This window comes from Maniola hyperantus, chromosome 11 (assembly GCF_902806685.2).
Source record: "Maniola hyperantus chromosome 11, iAphHyp1.2, whole genome shotgun sequence".
NCBI classification, from domain to species: Eukaryota; Metazoa; Arthropoda; class Insecta; order Lepidoptera; family Nymphalidae; genus Maniola; species Maniola hyperantus.
In genome coordinates, this window is record NC_048546.1 from 3,393,239 (window position 1) to 3,417,641 (window position 24,403).

The following is a 24,403-nucleotide window of genomic DNA, read 5'->3' on the forward strand; positions in this document are numbered from 1 at the left end:
TCGAGAGTCGAAATACTTCCGCGTTACAGTAAACTGGATCTTAAATGCCTTGTTTTAAAGCTCAAGTTTGTCTACACTTCTACAGCTAGCGCTCCAAGCGGAAACATTGCGAAATTAAAATTAGTGGCATTGAATATTTGACTTCAATTCAAGGCTGTTTAGGTCCATTTTACTGTAACGCGAAAGTATTTCGACTCTCGAATTTGGTTTGGTTTGGTGAGACTTAAAATCTTGTACTACGGGTACAGGGAAGGCAAATTGCGAGTGAAAAAACTATTTTGTTTTTTTTTCATATTATAAGTGACTGATTCGCACATAACCTACAAAGATCTTAAAATACAATGTACTGACATGGGTCGGCTCTAGCCCATGTAGCGCCCGAGTGCAATCAATACCCTGACATCTCTAGCTTTACAAGACACGCGTTTAAAATAAAATGCTTAAGTTATGTTTCATCAGCGATCTGAAATTCGAGTGCAAGATTTGATTTTTGAAATGGTCGGCCATAACACGGGTGTAGGGTCTCTGAGCTTCCAAAGGTAATGCTGGCACTGGATAAGAAGGTTAATCTTTGGCGGTCAGGCGTTGCGAGTAGCAGCATTACAATTTACAACTCACCAAACCAACTTGTATGCTAGCTCGCACTATCTAACCAAGGCTTAAAAATCTCTAATTCCTACCCATAAATCCATACTATATATGGGATTACAAGACATATTATTCCTCGGCTTACACTTTACGCTATTCAAAGGCGATTTAAAATATATATTCCCGTGGAAACAGGCAGGATATTATGCTGAATAACAGCTCCTTATATAGCAAATGCGTTAACTGCGTTACACGCTTGCTTGCACTGCGTGCAAATGCGTTTCAAAAACGAATACAACGATCGAATTTAAAGCTAGTTCTAATTATTTACTACGGAATAGTCTCGTTAGTGTGTTGAGGCTCAAAATCTGTGTCTGGAAATATGGAGTGCAGTAGTGGTTGTGGACGTCCTCTGACAGAACAGTACCTTATGAAGTGCTATTACTGTAAATCAGGCTATCACTGTGAGTGTCTGAATATTAACCCACAACAATATACGACGCTAACTAAGGACTATTTGGCCTCCTGGAAATGTCCCTCCTGCAGCAACGTTTCTCGCAGACACAAAGGAAGCCGTGATAACACTCCGGTACGTAATTCAGTTATTCCGCCTGCTGAGGAAACGAACACGTCATCCAAACTCATCGAACGACAGATGACTCGTCCCGAATTTGACTTGCGTAGCTTTACAAATGATCTCCAGAATATGCTACAAATATGGCGCAAAGAAATTGACGACAGCTTAAATAGAATCAGTGGCGATATCAAAAGTGCTTTATCTGAAGTACAGCTTGAAATGCAATCACTACGGACCGAGCAAGCTAACTTGAAGAGTAGTCTGGCCAGTGTAACTAAGGACATCGCCGAACTGCAATCATCGGCCCAATTTCAATCAGAGCAGCATGTTCATATTGAAAAAAAGGTACGTGACCTTGAAGAATTTAAGAAGGACGCGCTAGGAACAGGTAATCTCGTTTCTTCCCTGGAACATAAAATCGACTCCCTAGAACAACAGGCGAGGCAATGCAATATTGAGATTTGTAACGTACCTGACAAACGGAATGAAAATCTACTTTCAATCCTAGATGCTATAGGCTCGGCTATTAACTACCCAATCTCGAACAAAGATGTAATCTCGATTCATCGAGTCCCACATGCAAATCAACAAAACAATCGCCAGCCTAAAAACATAATTGTCAAATTTACCACTAGGATTCTGCGTGACAACATTCTGAGTGCTTTCCGAAAGGCTCGCGGAGTACGTAGCGAGCAGATAGGTATTCAAGGTCAGTCGCAAATTATCTATATGAATGAGCATCTTACTCTTAAGAACAAACGACTTTTTCGCGAGTGCCGTGAGGAGGCTAAAAGGCTCAAATATAAGTACGTGTGGGTCAAAAATGCAACTATCCTCGTCCGGGAAAATGATACCTCGCCAACATTTGCTATCCGATCCACTGGAGATATTACTAAATTCAAAAGTCGAGGCGCTGACAGAATGGAAACCTAGTTATTATCGAATAAACAACATAGACATTTTTTGTGCACTTCGTCTCGATCATCATGCGATTACAGACCTTAATTACTATGCAATAAGGTTTACCTATTACTGGTTTTGTATGCATTGTAGGCGTAAATTTGAAAACATACCTACCTTACTGCAATTATTATCGATTGTCGCCAGTAAACATACTTATTACCTTGTATTTATACTTTATTGCAGGTATAGCGTTTTTTGTATGACAACGTTAGTAAAAACATGTTCATTTTCTTATTTTTTAGCTAATATAATGTATTCTAATCTCATTCTCCGTAAAATAAACCATACTATTTGTAAATGTTATATTTATGTTACTTATAATTATAAAATATCAACTATTAATAAACAATTGCATTGTAGTTACCATGAAATTATTCTTAATATGCGTGTCACTTGGTGTCTAAAAATAATAAAATTGTTTAGTAAGTTAATGCGATTCAAAAGTCTAGTTATTTTTATTTTATTAGCATACAGTAGGTAGTTTTAATGGATAAAGTTCTTTCAGTGTATTATCAGAACTGTCGTGGATTACGGACTAAGCTCCACACGCTTTATATGAATATACTTATGTATGACTACGATTTAATACTCCTGACTGAAACATGGCTAACTGATGACATATTTGACAATGAACTCATTGACTCGAGATATCACGTATACCGTTGTGATAGGAACCGAAAGGCGACAGGGCGGCGGGATGGCGGTGGAGTTATGATCGCGGTGCGTCGCTCGCTGGCTGCCACGCTTCTTACGCTGCCAATATCACAGTCGGCCGCTATGCTTGCTGTGCCACCAATTATTGATTATTTGCTAGTCGAGTTACTCACTACAGCTGGCCGCCACATATTTGGTGTAACATATATTCCGCCGAATCAGACCCATGATGTATACCTATCTTATTTTAATTACTTACAAGAAATTTTGCTGCTTGGCGATAATATACACCTTGCTGGCGACTATAACATGCCGACAATAAATTGGATTCGACACGGCGCGCATATGGAACCGCATTTAACTAATAGTAATTGTTTAACTAGTCAATATCTTTGTCAATTCATGACTACATTGAATCTATCACAATATAATTGTTTTGAAAATTATAATAATCATATTTTAGATCTATTTCTATCCAGTAACAATGATTGTAATGTATCAAAAGCACTTACTGCCTTGGTGCCACCTGATGGTCATCATCCACCTTTCTATGCACTATTGCCCTTTGCTAATAGACCACATATTCCTTTAAATACACATACATACTTCTGTTTTAAACAAGCTGAGTACTCAATTATTAATGAAGAGATACTTAACACCAACTGGGAAATACATTTTAAAAACAAATCTGCTGATCAAGCCGTCAGTTTATTCTATGAAATAATCTATGGATTCATACGTAAGTATATCCCATCTAAAATTATAAAGGCAAAGAGCTTCCCAGTATGGTTTAATTCATCCTTAATACATATATTTAAAGATAAAAAAAGGGCTTGGATTAAATGGAAAAAATATAATAATGTGTCAGACTATGAGGTGTTCTGTATACTTAGACTTCGTTTTAAAAAAGAATCAAAACGTCGTTACAGTGAATACATGAACATAGTAGAAGATAGTATTAAAGTCAATACACGCTATTTTTGGACATACTTTTCTAATGTAAAAAACAATTCCCGCATACCTTATAATGTATTTTATAAAAATAATATAGCTAATAACCCGATCGATGCATGTAATTTATTTTCTGACTTTTTTTACTCGGTTTTTGTTCCATCTACTCTTACGAATGACTTCGACATAGATAATATTGAATGCACTGGTAAAGATGAAATAGTATGTGACATTATCAGTCAAACTGTTATCACGGCTGAAAATGTAATGAAGGCTCTAAACAAGTTGGATGTAACGAAGGGATCTGGGTTGGATGATATACCTCCAATATTTTTCAAAACCACTGCTACTACAATTTACAAGCCACTGCATATCTTATTCAGTATGTGTCTTAAGCAAGGCATATTTCCAGAAAAATGGAAAATGGCTCGCATAGTACCTGTACATAAAGGCGGATCCAAAAAGAATGTAGAAAATTACCGACCCATCTCTATCTTGCCTGTACTTTCAAAGCTCTTTGAGCGGCTTGTACACGATTCCATTTATCCATTGCTACATAATATTATAATTCCACAACAACACGGATTCGTGCAGAAACGCTCAACAGTAACCAATCTTCTTGTTTTTGCTTCACAGTTATTTGAAAATTTAGATAACAATAGGCAAACAGACTGCATTTATACAGACTTTCAAAAAGCTTTTGATAGAGTAGATCATAAACGCTTATTAGAAAAATTAGCTTATAACGGTATACGTGGTGATCTTTGGCGATGGTTTAAATCGTACATATCAAATCGTACTCAAAGAGTTATTATCAGTGGCCATCAATCAAAATTGGTTATGATTACTTCTGGAGTTCCACAAGGGTCAATTCTTGGACCTCTTTTATTTATTATATTCATAAACGATATTCATAAATGCTTTAAGCATAGTAATTTTCTACTATATGCAGATGATCTTAAAATATTTAAAACAATTGAATTACGAGATAATCATGACCATCTTCAGGCTGATTTAAATAGATTTACTAAATATTGTACAGAAAATAAACTTAATCTTAGCCTAAATAAATGTAAGCATATTACTTTTACTAAAAAGAGATCCGCTAGCGACTATACATATTCGCTCTGTGGAGAAAGTCTAGAGAAGGTTAGTAATATTAAAGATCTAGGAATAATATTGGATAGTAAGTTACACTTAGACACGCATATACAAACCATTGTAAATAAAGCTTTTAAAATGTATGGATTTATAATGCGGACCGGTACTAATTTCAGGAGAGTTGATACATATCTACATTTGTATAAATCACTGGTTCGCTCACAACTTGAATATGCTGTTTGTATCTGGAATCCCTATTATAATAAATATGTTAAGAGATTAGAAAATGTACAGAGAAAATTTCTACGGAGGATGCATTATAAATGTACGAGAAGCTACCTTCCTTATGACCAGCTTCTTGAAAAATACAATATACTTGACTTGCAGTCGAGGCGCAAACAACTTGAAGCTATGCTATTGTATGATCTGTGTCATAATAAATATGATTGTATTCCTTTGACTCGTAAACTTTGTTATAGAATTCCTGCCAGAAGTCATGTACGCAGCACTCTAACACACAAACTTTTTGCTACTTCAAGATGCCGTACAAATTCTGGTGAGAGATCACCACTATACAGAATGACACAGTCATACAATGCATGCTTCGGAAATATTGACATTTTTTCCTCTCGAGTGGGCTCTTTCAAGAAGCTGGTCATGAATTATCTTAGGAATAATATTGCTATATTACACTAAGCCTGTAGGATAATTAGAATTTAGATAGATGGTATGGTACTAATATATTCTTTATTTATATTTTATACTACATTTATATATTTTTACACATGTAAGTATATTAATTAATAATAATAATTATGTGGTTGACGTAGTGGGTAGCACGTATATTATTACTAAGTTATTTTATTACTGTTTTTTATCCAAGCACTGCGTGCTACTGTTTGTTGATCCGAATAAATAAAAATAAAAAAATAAAAATAAAATAAAACTGTAATTTCTGCGACAGAATTCTAAGCTAATAAAGTAATAAATGCTCAGAAGTCCGCGCGCATCGTGTTTGAATCCGTATTAGAACTTAGAAGTCGGCATCGTTAATACGCTGTAATTTGTGAGCTGCATTCTGTGGCACCTTAGGCATAACTTTAGTGTCTATTCACTTGTATCCATTCAGGAATGTTATAGGGAAGAAAATGTAAGCAAATCGTTTCTAATAGGGTAATAGGGTCCTTGTCCTAGCAGTGATAGCTTAATACACAGGCGTCGGCTCTCTGTTCGAGGGAAAGATTTCTTAGAGATTTCTGGACTGAATTGTATGATTTATTTTTTAATATTATGTTTTGTTTTCTATTGGTTCCTTTGCTTGTAATCTCACGCGATGGTAAGTGACGATTGACGATGCCGTCTACGATTGAAGCAGGCTAACTTGGAAGGGTATGTCAGTATGGAAGGGTAAACATACACTTAATCGGTTTCTATACATACATTTTTAAATTGCTCTTGCCGGAAATGAAACCTGAGACCTCCCACTTATAAGACCACAGCGCTGGTCACTGCGTCAGCGAAGAATATGTTCGAATACTAAACAACTGTCTTAACTAGGTTAATTTGTTAAGAGTTCATGTAGTTGTATCCGTTTTGCTTAACAAAACCAGCAGGCAGCAAGTTTATGTGAATTTATAATATTATCTACATACTTGTAGTAAGTTGAAGCCACCCAGGGCGATGTAGGCCGACCACAGATCCGTTCGGAGATTCACAACTTTTCACATAAATACTCATATACCACCATGCATATTATAAGTATCTCCATAAATTGTAAAAGCATTCTTGATCGAAGTGTGTCACTAGAAAATGCAACCAGCAAGTCTTATTCGGGATGGAATTTAAAAACAAAGAATAATCGGTGAATTGCAAGATCTTGTTTTTGCTACTACACGAAAGCAAGAATATACCGTTACCGTAAGTTACCGAGATCTAAGGAGTTTTATTTTTACTGTGAATAAAGTGACCAATAGCACAGTGCACGATAATTTGGGAACTTCTTACAAAACGTCGAAGCCTCGTCACTGGCGATCGTCAAATGTTAGTAGGTACATGTCGCAGCCAGTCCTGAAGTAGCCCTATTTTTCTACAATTTTACGTTACCTTAGCCTAATATTTGACATAATATCGTCGATTCATTATCAAACCGAGAGTTCCCTCACTATAGAGTAGGGCTGCCATACGTCCCGGTACACCAGGACAATCCCCGGTCCGGCACAGAACCGTAAAAAAACAGAGTTACTTTCGCATCTATCATAACAGAGTAAAGAACAATAAATAAAATAGAATAATCAACAAAGAAAGAGAGAAATAACAATAATTAATCAGTATGTATATCTACTCAATAAGTTTGTATGGAGAAGCGCGCAAATAGTGTAACCTAAAGCCTAGAGCCATCGATATAAATTACAAGATAATGGTCAAGCGAACAAAATTTTTCACGGTTTAGGAATCAAATAATAAATCAGCGCAATCTCTTAGTTACTAATTAACGACCCGTTTGAAATCCAGATGTCACTAAGGTTTATTTTATTTTATTTTAACAACTTGTAATACACAATACACATTACAGAGAGCTTTTCTCAGTGGTCGAACAACACTATTAAACTGTTCCCTGTAACATCGTTACATACAAAATGCGACGTCTATATTTCTCTGCGTGTCGTGAGACTCGGGTATTCGTGAAGTGAAGGGTGGTATACTTATTGTTGAAAAGATCGATTTCTCCTTATGGATTTAGTGCTTTTATGTCTGACATAGTTTCTTAGTTGGTAAAGAATAAAGACCTCTCAGCGTCTCATTTTTACCAGCCTCACTGTCATTCAGACGCTCGGAGGCGGCTCGGTTATCCGAACCAGAAGTATTAGATTCTTCTTTTTCTTCTCGGGTCGACGGTCGCCTCAAATACGGGCAGCCCAAAAAGCCGCTACCCCGATACCTCAGCTGCATCGATCACAGAAATTTTTTCTGTGATGGATTCTCGGCTGTGATAAGCATTTGATAAGCTTGAGCTCAATCTTTATACGCTGTGGCTGCCGGAGAACCTAAAATATGTTTCAGCAAAAGAAACCATATTGATATCGATTTACGATGCCATCTTGAAAAGAGCATGTCAATAATATTCCAATTGCTGGTCTGTTTCTTTTTAAAATAGATTCATCATCATCATCATGATCAACCCGTCGTCGGCTCACTACAGAACACGGGTCTCCTCTCAGAGTGCGAAGGGTTTTGGTCATAGTCTACCACGCTGCTGGCCAATTAGTGCGACTAGCAGACTTCACACACCTTTGAGAACTCTGAGATATGCAGGTTTCCTCACGACGTTTCCCTTCACCGTTAAAGCAAGTGATACTTAATAACTTAAAACGCAAATAACTCCGAAAATCCGAATAGGAGACGGACTCCTAACCACTATAGGCTATCACCTTATTATTATTATTAATAACTAATTAAAAACAGTCCGTCAAGCTAGCTACCTTTATCTCTATACATAACAGACACAGTGCAGCAAATAACAGTGTACAAGCTATAATTACTCCACCACGGCCACTTTCCACGCGTAATTCCACTAATACTAACATCAGCTGCGCCTGCGCTTGCCAACGCAAACCTATTCATTAGTACTTAGTAGTGCAAAACCATGGTTCCTACTGTGTTTTTCCTACGAATTATAATAATTCTAGAGGATGCCCGCGACTTCGTCCGCGTGGATTTAGGTTTTAAAAATCCCGTGGGAATGTCCTTCCTCGGGATGCAAGCTATATCGGAAATCTGTACCATATTTCGTCAAAATCGAAAATTGAATGGATGAGCCGTGAAGTCATCAGTTTGCACATTTCGGTTCGGGTTGCGGCTCTCCGCCACCTGGCTAACCGTAAGCGCAACCGAGTCCTGCGGTCAGCCGCACGGCTGGCCGCATTCCGGCTAACCGCATAGTGCGTAGGTGCCCTTAAAGGTGTAATCGCGGCCTAAGTAATAGGTATAACTTCAGGAAATGGGAAAATATTCATAAAGGTATACATTTAACACAATTGATTTATACATTTTCAATTGACAAGCTATAAATAATAATTGAATGTAGAAGGTAGTCCCGTTTTACAACTACACTACCAGTTAGACTTTAGTCTAATTCATAAGAACTAAGCGATTTTCTATTACTTAATCAAGTACATATATTCTATAGAACCTGGAAATCAGACCGATGCACATTATTTTTCCACATTTACAAAAATATTATTGAAAGATATTAATTTGATTGTGAGCTATTTCAGTATTTTAAAGCAAATAACTGAATTTATCATTATTATAGAGAAGATTAATTAAGATTACAACATGGGGTTATTCAAGGGGCGGACCAACAAATTCCTAAAAAGCCGGCAACGCATCGGCGGTTCCTCTGGTGCTTCAAATGTTCATGGGTGGCGGTAATCACTTAACATCAGGTGACCTATTTGCTCGTTTGCTCGCTATCTCTATTTAAAAAAGATCCCAGAGCTACTAGACGTTGCTGAGTAACAAAATTTGTGGGATAGAGTATTATTTTAAAACAAACACATATTTTAAATACTACATTACAAACTTCATTCCGATGCAGCAAAAACCTGGTCGGGTTTATCCATGCACCGGCATACCTTGTGTTCCGCTCGAGATATTATAATACTCATTACATCTAAACAACGTTTAATGTGTACTGCCCGTACATTATAATATCTGACCGATTTTGGCCACGATGACCAATCTCTATAGAGATGAAAGTTATTATAGTGCACACGTGTGTGTGCAAATATAGGTGCACTCTCTATTACCTCACTTTCATAGCCCAGTGGGACCGAAATCCGATACGACGGGACAGAGTTCAGGCGCAAGACCGACGGCTTACGGGCTCTCCAAGGCAGATAACCTAGTACATTATTGAAATCGTAACCCGCCTTTGCCCATAACTTACGCCATACGCACCTTATCTCAGCGATGCAAGGCTTTCTCACGGATAACCTACTAATGTGGCAAGTTGCAACTGTAGGTGGTACTTGTAATAGCACTTGCAGTAGCACGATAAAGTCCTGCTACTTTGTTTATCTACTACGAATTTGTATCTAATTTGCAATTGGACTTTTATCGATAACAGACTTTGACCACGACTTGAGTAAACCTGGACCAAATAGAGCTATTATATTTGGTCCAAGCGGGGCCCTCAACGTCTAATACTGAATGATAGCCATCGAGCTTTTTTGACATTGGTTAGTTCTACATTGCTGCTTCATTGAGGATATTAAAATATTTTTTCATAGAAAACCTTCAATGGATTAAAAATAAATCTCAAATGAGCTCGGTGGGAATCAGTTGGCTGGTTTATTTTAGAATTAGGAATATCACGCATTAACCTCCCATCCCATTCTTTCCTAAAATAATGTCCTGATAATAAATAAATTAAATGAATTCGTTAATATCCTTACACGTAAAATCCAAAATGCATTAATTCAATTAAATTTTAATAAAACGAAGACTTGTTTTTTTTTAAGTTTAGTGCTTCTCTTCTTTGATCCTGGGTTCTTTTCCGCACCTAGAGTGCGTATGGCTTAACACTTTTATTTATATTCTTACTAGCTGCCCCGGCGAACTTCGTACCGCCTAACAGTCGATTAAATTTTTTTAATTTTTTCTCTCCGTAAGAACCATCCTCGTACTTCAAGGAATATTATAAAAAAAGAATTAATTATCGAAATTGGCTTAGCTGTTCTCGAGATTTGCGATCAGCAACACATTTAGCGATTCATTTTTATATATAGAAAGTATATAAGAAGAAGAAAAGTATCTAAGTAATAAAAGTGTAAAACTTCTAATACATACCTATGCCTAATTCACCAAGCAAATTAATCATGCTTTAGTTGACATTCTTTGTATCTCTACTTTTTGAAAATCGCGTGTGTCATCTGCCAAAAAGAGATAGCATTACAAATATTTAATTAAACGGGGGGTTAAATGCTTTGTGAAATCGGGTATTATTCTTAAAATAGAATAAGCTATGCAAATGATGCAATTTTCATGTAGCTGTGAATAGATAAAAACGCGTCAACTGATAAAGAAATAATCAAAGCCATTTAAGAACGTCTGGATCTATTAACTGACCATTAGCGGGCCCGGCGTGGTTGATCAAGATATGCATTAGATACGAAGTACCAACGCGTAATTACCGCCGACGCCACGCCAGTAATCGAACCGAGTTTCTAATTAATAAGTCTTACCATTTCCAGTGGCATTTGCAGTCATTCTTTAAATACTTGCAGTTAAGCTGCAGATTTTTTAAAACGTAAACCCGCTCGAAAGAAGTCGTGGGCACCTGCTAGTCTGGAATATTTTGGTCTTCTTTAAACTGCTTCACCATAATAGGGCATATGTAAGTTATTTTTTTATAATTTTAATTCAATTTTTACATTGTTATAACATAGTAAAATATATAAACATTTTTGAAATGCTCAAATTTTTTTTTTAATAATATTTAAAATGTTGCTAAAATTTGTTCTGTCCAAACGCCGCCATTTTATGCGGGCTTTGAATGACGTCACGACTCACGTAAGTCACCTGTCACGTGACACGTTAGGGCGAAAAATTTGAAAACGTGAATCGTGATGTCACGTTCTGTTTCGACCAATGGTGATGCGTTTTGTATTCCTTATTTTATTATTGACATCATAATATGAAGTCAATGATAAAATAAGGTGATATCTTAGTCAAGCGCATACCTGTCTTCAATTTCAAAAAACGTGTTGATTTAAGCCATAACTCTTGCCGAGGCAATGAAATGCGAGTAGGATTGTAAAACATGGTCGTAAATTAGTTGATTAGGATCTAAACACGATCTCGAGTGAGCGATCGTCGGAGGCGGACGATCGACAGAGTAATCCTAAATGCATTAATTCAACTAACGTTGTTTAGTTAGCTTAATGTAATTAATACATAGAAGCAGGTAGTAATTTCCGAAACTTCTTTACATGCAAGAGCCAATAGTAGGTTCGAAACCTGTTGCTTTGTAAGAACTATAAAATTATGCAAATAATACAATATGCAATAGTTTATATAAAATAATATGCAGTTCTCACGAAGTTCGTGTTAAGTATAATATTTTTGAAAAATATGTATTAAAATTATATTAATATACTTAATATTTAAGAACATACACAAAAATGCAATACAACTAAGGGCTGATTTTTCAATCGCCAGATAAACTTTAACTGACTAATAGGTTTGACGTATTGACAGATTTCCTGTACAAAAACTGTCAATCCCTCAGATAAAAGTATTTGATGATTAAAAAATGAGCCCTAAATAACCTTGTTATTGTAATAGACCTTGTTTTTCTGTGATCGGTTATAACTTTAAATTGATTTTATTTAGTACTTAACCTAGACTAAAAACGCTACGCAAGACCCTAATCTCAGACCTTAAAGTCATCGGCAATCACAAGACACTACAGTCTACACTGATCGATCGATCACGCAATCGATGTAATCGGCGGTCGGATGATTACCGCGACATATTACTGATTTAATCGTTAATCCACAGTTAACGATCGACGGTTATTAGACTGGAAAATTGTGTGTATGTTGAGGCAATTTACGCCATCTCTACAATTTGTCTTAAGTGGACGATTAAACTTAAACAAACATAATTTGTCTCGTGTTGTAATTTAAGTTGATAGAAGTTTGATTCATTTGACAAAAACACGCTTTATGAAAGTGGCTATTAACTGCTGCCTTTGTAATTATTTAATTCCCACTGGCACAAGGGCTGTTATGCTAGTAATGCTGTAACTTTTTGAGAAGAGCATAATGCAGTTATTTTGCCAAAAAGTTCGTGACAGCAATAAAAATTAAGTAACTAAATCAGTTGAAGTGGCCTTTGCAAGTGGGCCTAGGCCCTAGGTTGATAGGTACGATTTGAAATCAAGCGAAACCAAAGTTTGGCGGTTAATTTCCCATAGTTGAAAAAAATTCCTTTCTGTTTGGATTCTGTTATTTTGTTCATTGTGACATTTTGACTAATAAAGTCATAACTAATTAGCAACTTATTTTGTAATGCATTCTATCAGCTATTCACCACATTTAACAATCCATAAGTATATATTCCAAATTAACTCTACATATTGTTTTTCTATATTTTCCAAGTGCAAATAGGTATGTAGGAAGGTATAAGTATGTATGAAAATTACTGAAGCAAGGTGCGCGATATCTACTTACCTGATATCCCATGCCAGCATGCCACCTTACTCACAGTTACATTGCATTACAAATCCTTGTATAAAACAAGTTACAGTGCTCATCATAAATCTCTAAAGTCACTCAGTAGTAAGAACTGTTCCGTTACAGAAAAAACTTTAAAAGTTAATTGAAAAACTTGTCGAGGCATCGCCAGCCCTGTACCAATTAGCAAGGACGTTTATTCGCATAGAACTACGGGCAAATGGCGATCCGACAATCGGGATCGACAGAGCAAATCGGCTACTATAGGTACCAGTGGTTTAAGTTAAGCCTGGATGCAGCCACTAGTCGCAGCCACTAGTGGCTATAGAATCCATCTTCCATATCTCACAATATTTTACATGGGGTCGGACATGTTTATATAAGTAAAATGGAAACACTTGATTTTTATTGATAGACACGATGGATAAGACGTACCTAAATACATTCGGTATGGAGTGCTTGCATTGCAGCAAGACTGGACATGTGTGCGGGAGACGCACGACAAAACGCGGTCACAAGTTGTTAGCAAGCGCTGACCATTCCCGCAGCTCCTAACTCGGATGCGACCATAACACTCAGTTTGCCCCAATGCCATACATGATGTCGGGGTACGGGCCTCGAGGCTTGGCCTCCTTACCCGTGTGTGGCGCTGGGTATCTCTGTACCCAGGTGTTTGACTTTTAGCCGGGTATATAACCGGCTAGGGCCTGCCATCTTGGCTTTGGGCCCTGGTGGTTTGGCTGTCTCTATTTTGTTCATTGCGCAGCGGATGGATCAACCCACTTCGCCTCGCGCCTGTGATGTAGGTCCGTGTTAATTTGGAGTGGGTCTCCGCACGAGGCGCTAGGTACGCCGTCCAGTGCAGAGACGGGGTCTCGTCCGGTGGGTCTCGCGTCGTCGTGGACGTCGTCGCTTGTGTCGCCTGCGCGTTGTGCTGGTGACGGCGATCGAATGAGCTCTGTGTATGATAAATCACGTCCGTGGCCACTAGTTGACGCCACCGGCGTCTCAGTGTGCGGCAGGCCAAGCAGCACTTCACCGATCTCGATTGTGGGCTATTTACAATTGCACCCACTTAACGCTCGTGTCCGCATCTCGTTTAGCGGTCCACTACAATCCGATCCCAGTTTTTGTCACCACACCACTCAATCGCTCAGCTGGCATTCCAGGCCCGGCGCGGGCGGTTTGTTCGACATCGGTGGCTCCAAGATATTTCTTTTTTAATCGACCCATTCCGCTTGATTGATCAAATGATCGGCTTGTAAGTTGTAACGTCTCAACTTTAATGGCATATTTTAAAGTGGCGACCACGGTGGCGGCATTAATTTTTCGTTAGCTTAAAAATAAGTGAGGGATGTATGGCCTAGATGTATCACACGCTTGAACCAAAATCAGTAAGTGAATGAGAGGTCCGACTTTGGCCTTTTGGTTTCCTCCATGCCTTGAAGTTCCCATCTAACAGCTATAATGATCTAGGTTTAGTACTATTATATTTTCTGTGGTAATGTGATTGACTTACTAGGTCAAAAATTCAGCATTTAAATTAAAAAGTAACCCTTAAACCCAATTTTTAATTGGATACAGTACTAATCTATTATATTGGTTAATCGAATGATCGATGATTAATAGGCTTTCTTATTAAACATTGTTTTTAATTTTGATGTGCTGGTATTGCTTGTAAATTAATTATCATACAATTAAGATTTGTAGGTTAGATGTTAGATTAAATAAGTAATAACAGACGAGATGGGATACTTTCAAATATATTAAACTACTAGCTGATGCCCGCGACTTCGTCCGCGTGGATTTACGTTTTTCAAAATCCCGCGGGAACTGTTTGATTTTCCGGGATAAAAAGTAGCCTATGTGTTAATCCAGGGTATAATCTATCTTCATTCCAAATTTCAGCCAAATCCGTCCAGTAGTTTTTGCGTGAAGGAGTAACAAACATACACACACACACACACATATACAAACTTTCGCCTTTATAATATTCGTCGGGATTAGATAGGTAATGCCGGCGACTTTGTACGCGTGGGTTTAGGTTTTATTATTTCTAGAAAGCCACGCATTTACCACGGAATTCATAATTATTGGTACTAAAATGTAGTTGGGGTTTGTTGGGAATTGATAATTACTCAGCTAACGGGTAGGTAATGTATGTTGCATATTATTATTTTAATTAGTAACAACTAGGTATTAAATGAACAAATAACTTTTTACAAACATGTCACTATTAAGTGGTTGAGTACCGGAACGGAATAAAATTATACAATTTGATTGATTGGACATACCTACTGATGTAGTTGGTAAGATCCGGTGGGTTATTCCGCATTCAGCTTCAACATTAGGAATCCAAACTTATATTAACTATAAAGTACCTTTTTTTAAATCCCGTGGGCACTTATTGATTTTATTTTATTTTATTTTGTTTATTTGAAAGTAATCAACAGCGTAAATACATAATTATTATTTAAATTTAAATCTAGTTATAACAGAAGGCCAAAAAAATAATATTAAAAGTAAAAGATAAAAGAAGCCTATGCCATTCTCCAGGTCTTTAACTATGTCTATGTTACTCCTTGGTTAATCTTCTACTTGTCTGTAAAAGTCCTGTCAAAATAGGTTCAGCCGTTTCAAAGATTTGCCCGTTCAAACAGATAGACAGACAGACAGATAGACAAAAATTTCAAAAATGTTTCATTCAGTTATGTTATGGTACAGTTCAAATAACCATATGAGCTTAATATGAGGTAGGTAATTATTTCGAAATTACAGACAGTCAATTTTTTATTTATTCGTTTAGAGTAGATGGGAAAGTGCGTCTGTCAAGTGATTAAAAATAAATGTCAAATAAGCTAGTGGATATCATTCAGTGTTGAACACTGAGTTAGCGACTCACCCTGCCAGGACTGCCAGTGTGATGGGATTGTGATTGTAATTGCAGTGCGTAATTAACCGCTCATTTGCGTAAGCGCGGTTACGTTTACGCCTGGTCAGTTAAATTGTGGTTTTATAAGTCTTATCTATCTTATGTCTTATCTTGATTGCTGTTTATCATAACCGCGATTAAAATGAGTATGTTTATATAAGACGAGCACCTGACTAGACTAGCTGGTGTGATTGCTCGCCTTCTTCGATTGGTCTCGGGGTCGATTCCGGAGTGAAATATTTTTGAAGTAGGTATGGGTAGGTAAAGGTCACTGTTCTGTGTTCTCTATAAGAAAAGTTCAGATTTTTTTTCAGACAGACCGGGATTGTCTGAGTTTAAATTGGCTGCCAAGCCAAAGAGAACAGCTGTTTTGAGGCCGCCATCTTTTATCTTATTTGTGAGCAGTAAGCTCCAAGTTAGATTAAAAGCTTTAATTTGGATTATGACTTAGTCGCATTCGAAGCTTCTTACCAGAGTTCGCACATAGCTGAGTTACAAAAAACATTATTTGAATTGTCTTAATCGGGAATTAGACACGAAATCTCTTATACTTTTTAAGGGAATATAGTTATAAGTACCTCCAAGTACAAAATTTTACGCACTATGCCCTATGTTGTAAACATGTACATACGACCTTTGTAATACTTTGTATATACATAGTGACATTTACTGCGTGCCTCTACCTACCTAGTACGAAATGCCGAATTCGTGCCGCGTCGCTGCAAGGTTAGGTACATCAACTCAGTTCTATGAAGAATGTCATTATATTTTATATTATTTATTACCTACCTATTAAATCATCATCTCAACCACGCCGGCTAAATACTGACACGGGTCTGCTCTCAGAATGAAAAGGAATCGCCTTAGTCCACCACGCTGGCCTAGCGCAGATTGGCAGACTTGGCAGACTCCAGTCCCCGTGGATTTAAGTTTTAAAAATCTTTGATATTCCGGAATAAAAAGGAGCCTATGTCCTTCCTCGGGATGTGAACTACCTCTGTACCAAATTTCATCAAAATCAGTTAAACTGTTGGGCCGTGGAAAGTAAGCAGACAGACAGATACACTTTCCCATTAATAATATTATTAGTATGGATAATACTCCGACCCCATTAATAAGAAGCCGATGTCTTAACTATTAGTCTATCACCGCTTAGTAAACAAAATAAAATAATGTTTTTTTTTTGTTTCAGGGCAAATCGGTGATAAGGCCGATAGCGTTCAAGCCGCTGGGCGGGCGGCTGTCTGCGGGCGGCGAGCGGTACGGCTCCACGCCGGTGCTTGCCAGTCGACCGCCGTCGCTTATGACGTTATATGGAAGTAAGTGTTCAAGTCAGTGATAAGGTCGATAACATTTAAACCGCTGAGCGGGCGGCTGTCCACCAGGCGGGCCGGGTCGAGGCGCATTGCAACACAAAAATCTGCCTGCTATACATTTTATATGAAACTGCGTTGACTAGAGGCGACGCAGTTAGACGGATACCTAATACTAACATACGTGGAAAATGCTCGCCGCACCTTTGCCGTTCGACACGTCTCTAACAAAAATAAACATCTGCATGCGTTTTCAATCTAGACAACATTCAAGCGATAAAGACTGCGCGATACGTTTCCGGTGCTTTGCGGCGCCGCACCGCTGTGTATTTGAGTATTGGGTGCCACACGGGCACTGCATTGCCGCTCCGGCAAAACGTATAGCGTTGCAACTCACCACCCCTCTCCACTTCGTCTCTCTGGTGACTGGTCCCAAGTTCGTTGAGCGTGCAGTGCGGTGCCGCACGAGGTCGCGTCGTAATGGATCGTGTCGTATGGTACAGCGATTTCTATGTAGGATGACGCAGCGGCACCGCTCAGGCGCCGTACCGCCAACGCAACGCATCGTGTGTCTTCACTCAGCCACACGATGCGTTGCATTGGCAGTGTGGCGCATCGCGTGGCCAGTCAGTTAACCTTCAAAGGCAAATTATTAAAAAAAAATAGGTATCTAAATGAAAAATGAAACACACAAATGTAATATAACAAGTATTAATAACACATAACTGACACGTATTTACAGGTTCATCCGATGTCCGCGAATCTCGTTGGTGCGGGTCCCCGCAACCCGCGTCGCTCTCCGCTCTGCCGCCCTCCACGCTCTCCGCCCCGCTTCATCAACGGCATCACTCTGCGATCGTGTGAGTATCAATGTAAATCAATTTTTCGTTCTTAAAGATTAATATTATTATTCTTCAATAAATATAAAATAATCTATCTGTATCAGGGGACACGGCAGTGTCCCCGCCAAGACGAGCCAAACTATATTATAAATAGGCATGATATCCGTTAAATATTTAATTGCGTAATATCTGACTTTACGGAGTTATGTGCATTTGCTCATAACTCCGGAAAGTCGTCGTGCGTGCCCGGTCGAACCCAGGACCCTCCGAATGGACGGCTGACGTCTTAATTACTAGGTTATCACCGCTTGTATCCAGTTAATTGTAGTTTGTTACCCGCATTCATCAATTTTGCTCCCCCGTGAAGTGCAGGTTGTGATCTTGATAAGCTCATCAATATTATGAGCTCTACATCTCAATTAGGCTTGTACAGCGTAGACCAATTAAAACAACCATATAATGAACAACTACAGTAGTTACTTACCTAATCTTCTCGAGACTCCAAGTACTCAATACTTATGTTGCTGCCTATCTATAGGCACAGAATATAATATAAGAATACTAACATCTGTATCTACTTCAAAAAGTTGCAATGCAATTTTGAAAATTAGCTGCAAAAATTGCAATATAAAATTGCAAAGTTTGTATTGCAAATTTTTTTCTTTTTCGTTATTGAAATAACTTAAAACCCAGAATCTATAGTAGGTACTCGATAGGTCGAAATGTCAAATGGGGAGGGAACCCGCCCAACCCCCGCGCTAACCTGGTGCGGGCGAGTGCCGGTGTGCGTCCATATTTTATTAGGATTAATTCTTTAGCATTCTGGAAGTGGCTAAGCCAGTACACATTCAAAAATCACATCGCATACCTAAGTTAATTTATAATTTGTTAAATAAATCCAAGCATAAAATGTTTTTAACCTAAGACTTTATTGTATCTCTATGATATAGCCTGTCCTAGGACTCCTATGTATTATAGCCACCGCTGTCTCACCAACTTGAGACATAATGAATCTTATTCGCAGCTCTTATTAACTGTGAAATAGCCAATTAATAAGCACTTCATCATCGCAGGCTGACAACGAGAATTCATCATTATCCTTGTAAAATAATGTAGAAGGCTATTAGAAATAACACGTGAGTTTGGCCGTCAATCATTTATTTATAACTAGCTGATACCCATGACTTCACTTGCGAGTAATTTAGGAATTCCTTACAGCATCAGCATTGTGGAATCCTCGCGTTCAACGATAAAGTCTTTACTTTGTAGATAGGTCCCTCCAATATCAATTTATAACTGTCAGTTTCTAAATCCCATTCGTTTTGGTGGTCAAATTCCCTGCATCATCAGGATTAAGGAGTTGGAATCAAATTTTTTTATCGGACAATGCCGCAAAAGTTTCTCTATCATTAAAAAAAAATTACGCAAATCGGTTCAGAAATCTCGAAGATGTCGGTGTACATAGGCAGAAAAGTTACACAAATCCTCCTTTTTTGAAAGTCGGTAAAAAAAGTAGCCTATGTTACTCCATGATTAATCTTCTACTTGTCTGTGAAAGTCACGTCAAAATAGGTCCAGCCGTTCCGAAGATTAGCCCGTTCAAACATACAGACAAAATTTTTAAAAATGTGTCAATCAATTTTGGTACACTTTAAATAACAATTTTAAATGAGGTTAATATGAGCTAGTTAAATTACTAAAATTACAGACAGATACTTCAATTTTATTTATTAGTATAGATAAGTATAAGATGAGTATTCACTTACAACAGTTTAAAGCCCTGTTAGTTTTTTTGAGCAAAAGCTAGTGTTAGATAAAGTCTGTTCGCTGACCTACACCCGCACGCAGGCACATTTAATATTTTGCTTTTATTATGTTATTTTTCACTGCGTTTGATAAATAAATGTTTACTATTCTAAGAATAAAATAGAATACTATATATTATTCTTATGGTAATAGTAATAAAATACGAATATAAATAATAAACCCAAGTTGGGTAGCGACACTATGTTAGTGAACAGACTTTAAGTAGGTAATATGAAATCAATCACACCAATAAACCCACTATCTGATGCCTCTACGGCAGGCATTCCAGCACACACGGTGTTCTTAGTAAGCTATGTGTGTCGGGAATTCATTTCCACCGTCTAGTCTGGGACGGCATTCCCAATAATAGTGTTATTATTCAACGCTTGTAACTAATCCGTTTGTTGTAGCGCTGTTCCATTGATTAAAACATTATGTTTTGGTCAAACGTTTCTTTATTTTTCACAGCTACTGACATATATATTATTATATATCTACAAATTGCGTCGCATTATTTATTTTGTCATTTCAATTCCTAAGCGGGTAAAGTCCTCAATAGTTCAACCGGTAGAGGAGTGGACTGAAAACCGAAAGGTCGACGGTTCAAACCCCGCCCGTTGCACTATTGTCGTACCTACTCCTAGCACAAGTTTGACGCTTAATTGGAGAGGAAAGGGGAATATTAGTCATTTAACATGACTAATATTCTTTATAAAAAAAAAAAAGTAGGAGCTTGAAATTTGTTAGGCCACGCGGATGAAGTCGCAGCCATAATCTAGTTTTTTATAATACCTATAGGAAATAAAATAAAATCACTGAATAAAATATAATAGTACTAGAAATTGCAAAGTTAAAATCCTAATTTATAGACACAGCAATAGGTAGGTATATACATATTGTTGTAATATAAAACCGGCCAAGTGCGAATCAGACTCGCGCACTGACGGTTACGTAGTACAATCGTATTTTATCGACATTTTGCACGTTAAATCAAAAACTACTTACTAGATCTCGTTCAAACCAATTTTCGGTGGAAGTTTGCATGGTAATGTACATCATATATTTTTTTTAGTTTTATCATTCTGTTATTTTAGAAGTTACTGGGGGGGTACACACACATTTTACAACTTTGGAAGTGTCTCTCAAAAAAAAAATTGAGTTTCAGTTCTTAGTATAAGGAACCCAAAATTTATTGTTTTTTTCTATTTTTGTGTCAAAATCTTAATGCGGTTCACAGAGTACATCTACTTACCAAGTTTCAACAGTGTAGCTCTTATAGTTTCGGAAAAAAGTTGCTGTGACATACGGACGGACAGACAGACAGACATGACGAATCTATAAGGGTTCCGTTTTTTGCCATTCGGCTACGGAACCCTAAAAAGTCGTAAAATATGCATAAAATAGATATAGACATTTGAAAGTTATGTTGCTAGATAAAAGATAATAATATAAATCACTGTTTAAAGGCGACATAATAATTTGAAATAGACCATAAATAGACCATTACAAACACTCCTGGAATTCAATGATGTCACCGGCATGACAATGAAATCAATGTACCGGATATACCTACCTACCTACCTATCGCCATATCCTTAAAGATTTAGATTTATTTACACTATGAAATATAGACTTGTCATGATAGACTACGATAAAGCTATTTTATTAGTTCACGAATTGGACAAATATAAGGTAGGTACTTGCTTACTCTTCTTCTTCGTTTCTTAGCGGATGTCTACATGATCTACATCATAATAGCTATCTGTACCTATGCCTCAACCCGATCCGTCCAGTACCTGGTTTGAGCTGTGCGTTGATAGATCAGTAACTACTACTTCGTCCGCGTGGAATCAGGTTTTTTTTAAATCTCGTGGGAATTCTTTGATTTTTCGGGGTAAAACGTAGCCTATGTCACTCCTCAGTATCTATAGCCATGCATAAAATCACGTCAATCCGTTGCGCCTTTGGGACGTAATTGAAGGACAAACCAACAAACCAATAAACCAACAAACAAACACACTTTCGCATTTATAATAAGGGTGCTGTGTACGTAATAAACGGCAGCTAACAACTACATAATACCTAAGACCTAAGACGGTCGTTCAATTTCCATAATTGCCTCGAAGTAAGCCGCTTGCATTAATCATCGTTCAACTACAAATCTCAAGAAGCGCATTATACTTATCCAATTTGACTGAAAACGCTAGAAAAGGGAAATAGGTCGACCATCTCATTTGTGTTTGACGGACTTTCCCGACACCTTTCATCGGCGTCACTACCAATTTTATAAATGCAAAAGTATAACAAACCGACTTTACTCACGTATTTAGTCGATGTTAGCCCGACTAGTCTCGAACCCATCAGGGGTCTTGTTTCAAACTAGTCGGGCTAACATCAACTAAATACGTGAGTAAAACCGGTTTGTCATAATAATTATGTTTAATAGAAATCACTAACGATAGTTTAAACGCTAAAATGCAAAAGCGCGTTTGTTTGTTCTTAAATTACGCTACTACAACGTAATGGATGAACATGATTTTAGCATGGATTTAGTTAAAGTAAAGGCCTGGAAAATAAAATAGGCTAAGTACCTACCTACTTATTATGACACAAATTCAAAGGGATTCTTAAAATCCTAACTCCTAGCGGACAAAGTCGCGAGCATAATCTAGTTGAAAATAAGACGTGCTTAATTTGCTCGATATCAGCTGTAAAACACCTGTGATTTTATAGAAAGTAAATAAACAATTTCAATTGGAATTAAACTTTCTACTTCATACTTTTACTTTTATATTTTTTTTCTGTATAATTACCAAGAAATGTTTTACGCGAAATGCCAGGAATATTGTTTTTTGTGAAATGATAATTTAACTGTTGTTCTTAATTTCCAAGTCGATAAAATTCCTGATAGTGTATTAAGTTCTAATTTTTCCGTTTTTTTTTTCAATTCAATATTCTAATAATAAAATTAAAAATTAAATTATTTTATCGATGATTTAACGACCTATATCATGTAACTCTGCCATCGCATAGCAGTTATGTTAGACTCTATAATAAAGAATCACGAGTTTTAAGATGTTTCGACTGTTGACATTATCCGTTTATTTTGTCTTCAGTGGAAACGCGCCCTTATGTTATCGTCAGCTGTGTCCACACCCTTATCTACAGCAGATAGGTATTTATTCATTACTATCCGTCAAGTAGGCAGTGGCTAGTGGAGTTCAGAGTTCAGACGTCGCATCGGCCAACCATTCGGGAGGCCTCGCACCTCTAACTTTTTAGAGTTATGAATAATTAAATATCACTTGCTTTAAAGCTCAAGGAAAACGTCGCCAGGAAACCTGCATGCCGGAGAGTTCTCCATATTGTTCTCAAAAGTGTGTGAAGTCTGTCAATCTGTCAGTCCGTCTGCCAGCGTGGCGTAATGTGGCCTAAACCTTTCTCATTCTGACACCCGTCTGATATCATCAATCCATCGATCGCCAAGGCGCGTGATGGGTTGATAATGGAAGATGATAATTTATTACTATCAATCTACTAAGTTGTTTCTTAAACCTATGAAGAAAACGCAGACTAGACAGTATTATGGCCACCCCACACAAGAGGCAAGTCGAGCGATTATGTGATTATGTCGAGCGAACCGTGACAAGCTTAGAGTTTATGATTGTAAGCACTATGGTGAAAAACTAAGCCATTTTAAATTATTATCACTATAAAAGGCGAAGCGAGTAGCAAAAATATTACTCGGGAGTGTTTGTAGACTAAATTATAACGGGGTATTGAATTATTATGTGCCTACTAGACGATGCCCACGATTACGTTTGCGTGGATTTAGGTTTTCAATAAAAATCTCTTGGAAACCCTACAATTTTCCGGGATAAATAGTACTCTATGTCCATCCCTGGTATGCAAGCTCTTCTTCCATTTTGCGGGATAAATAGTAGCCTATGTCCGTCCCTAGGGTGCAAGCTCTCTTTTCGTCAAAATCTGTTAAACGGATGGGCCGTAAAAAACAAGCAGACATGCAGACAGGGAATCCGCATTCGGTTCGTATCCGTGATTCTTCGATGTGGCCGTCATACAAATATGTACTCATTCGATTCGTATTTTCGGAATCCGTGATTTAATGGATGAGTGTACAAATGCCCATAAACACACTTTCGATTAAGTATGGATTAAAGAGAGAGATTACACTTGTTTTAACTTTAAACTGGAGAAACTGAAAAAAATATCGAATTTAATATTTATATTTTTTATCATCATCACCATGATCAACCCATCACCGGCTCACTACAGAGCGCGGGTCTCCTCTCAGAGTGAGAAGGGTTTTTGCCCATAGTCTACCACGCTGGCCATGTGCGGATTGGTAGACTTCACACACCTTTGAAAACATTATGGAGAATTCTCAGGCATGCAAGGTTTCCTCACGATGTTTT

At 37.6% G+C, this 24,403-nt stretch overlaps 2 protein-coding genes across 4 annotated transcripts in view; both read left to right on the forward strand.

Annotated features, from left to right (window-relative positions):
* Positions 1–24,403, forward strand: part of LOC117986481 (leucine zipper putative tumor suppressor 2 homolog) — a 138,205-nt gene that overhangs the window by 98,235 nt on the left and 15,567 nt on the right. For 2 of the 3 annotated variants that reach the window (XM_069501931.1, XM_034973319.2), the window contains 2 exons: positions 17,199–17,325; positions 18,062–18,179. In XM_069501931.1, coding sequence (XP_069358032.1) covers positions 17,199–17,325; positions 18,062–18,179 — 245 coding nt within the window. Of the gene's footprint in view, positions 1–11,017; positions 11,232–17,198; positions 17,326–18,061; positions 18,180–24,403 lie in introns of those variants that run through there. The other variant, XM_069501933.1, reaches the window with a different exon arrangement.
* On the forward strand, positions 955–5,737 carry LOC138402962 (uncharacterized). Its single transcript, XM_069501680.1, has one exon. It carries the CDS (start codon positions 971–973, stop codon positions 2,096–2,098), a length of 1,128 nt encoding a protein of 375 aa, XP_069357781.1. The 5' UTR covers positions 955–970; the 3' UTR covers positions 2,099–5,737.

Excerpts from the sequence above, each read along its gene's own strand:
- LOC138402962 (XM_069501680.1), top strand. The coding sequence starts at position 971 with ATGGAGTGCAGTAGTGGTTGTGGACGTCCTCTGACAGAACAGTACCTT.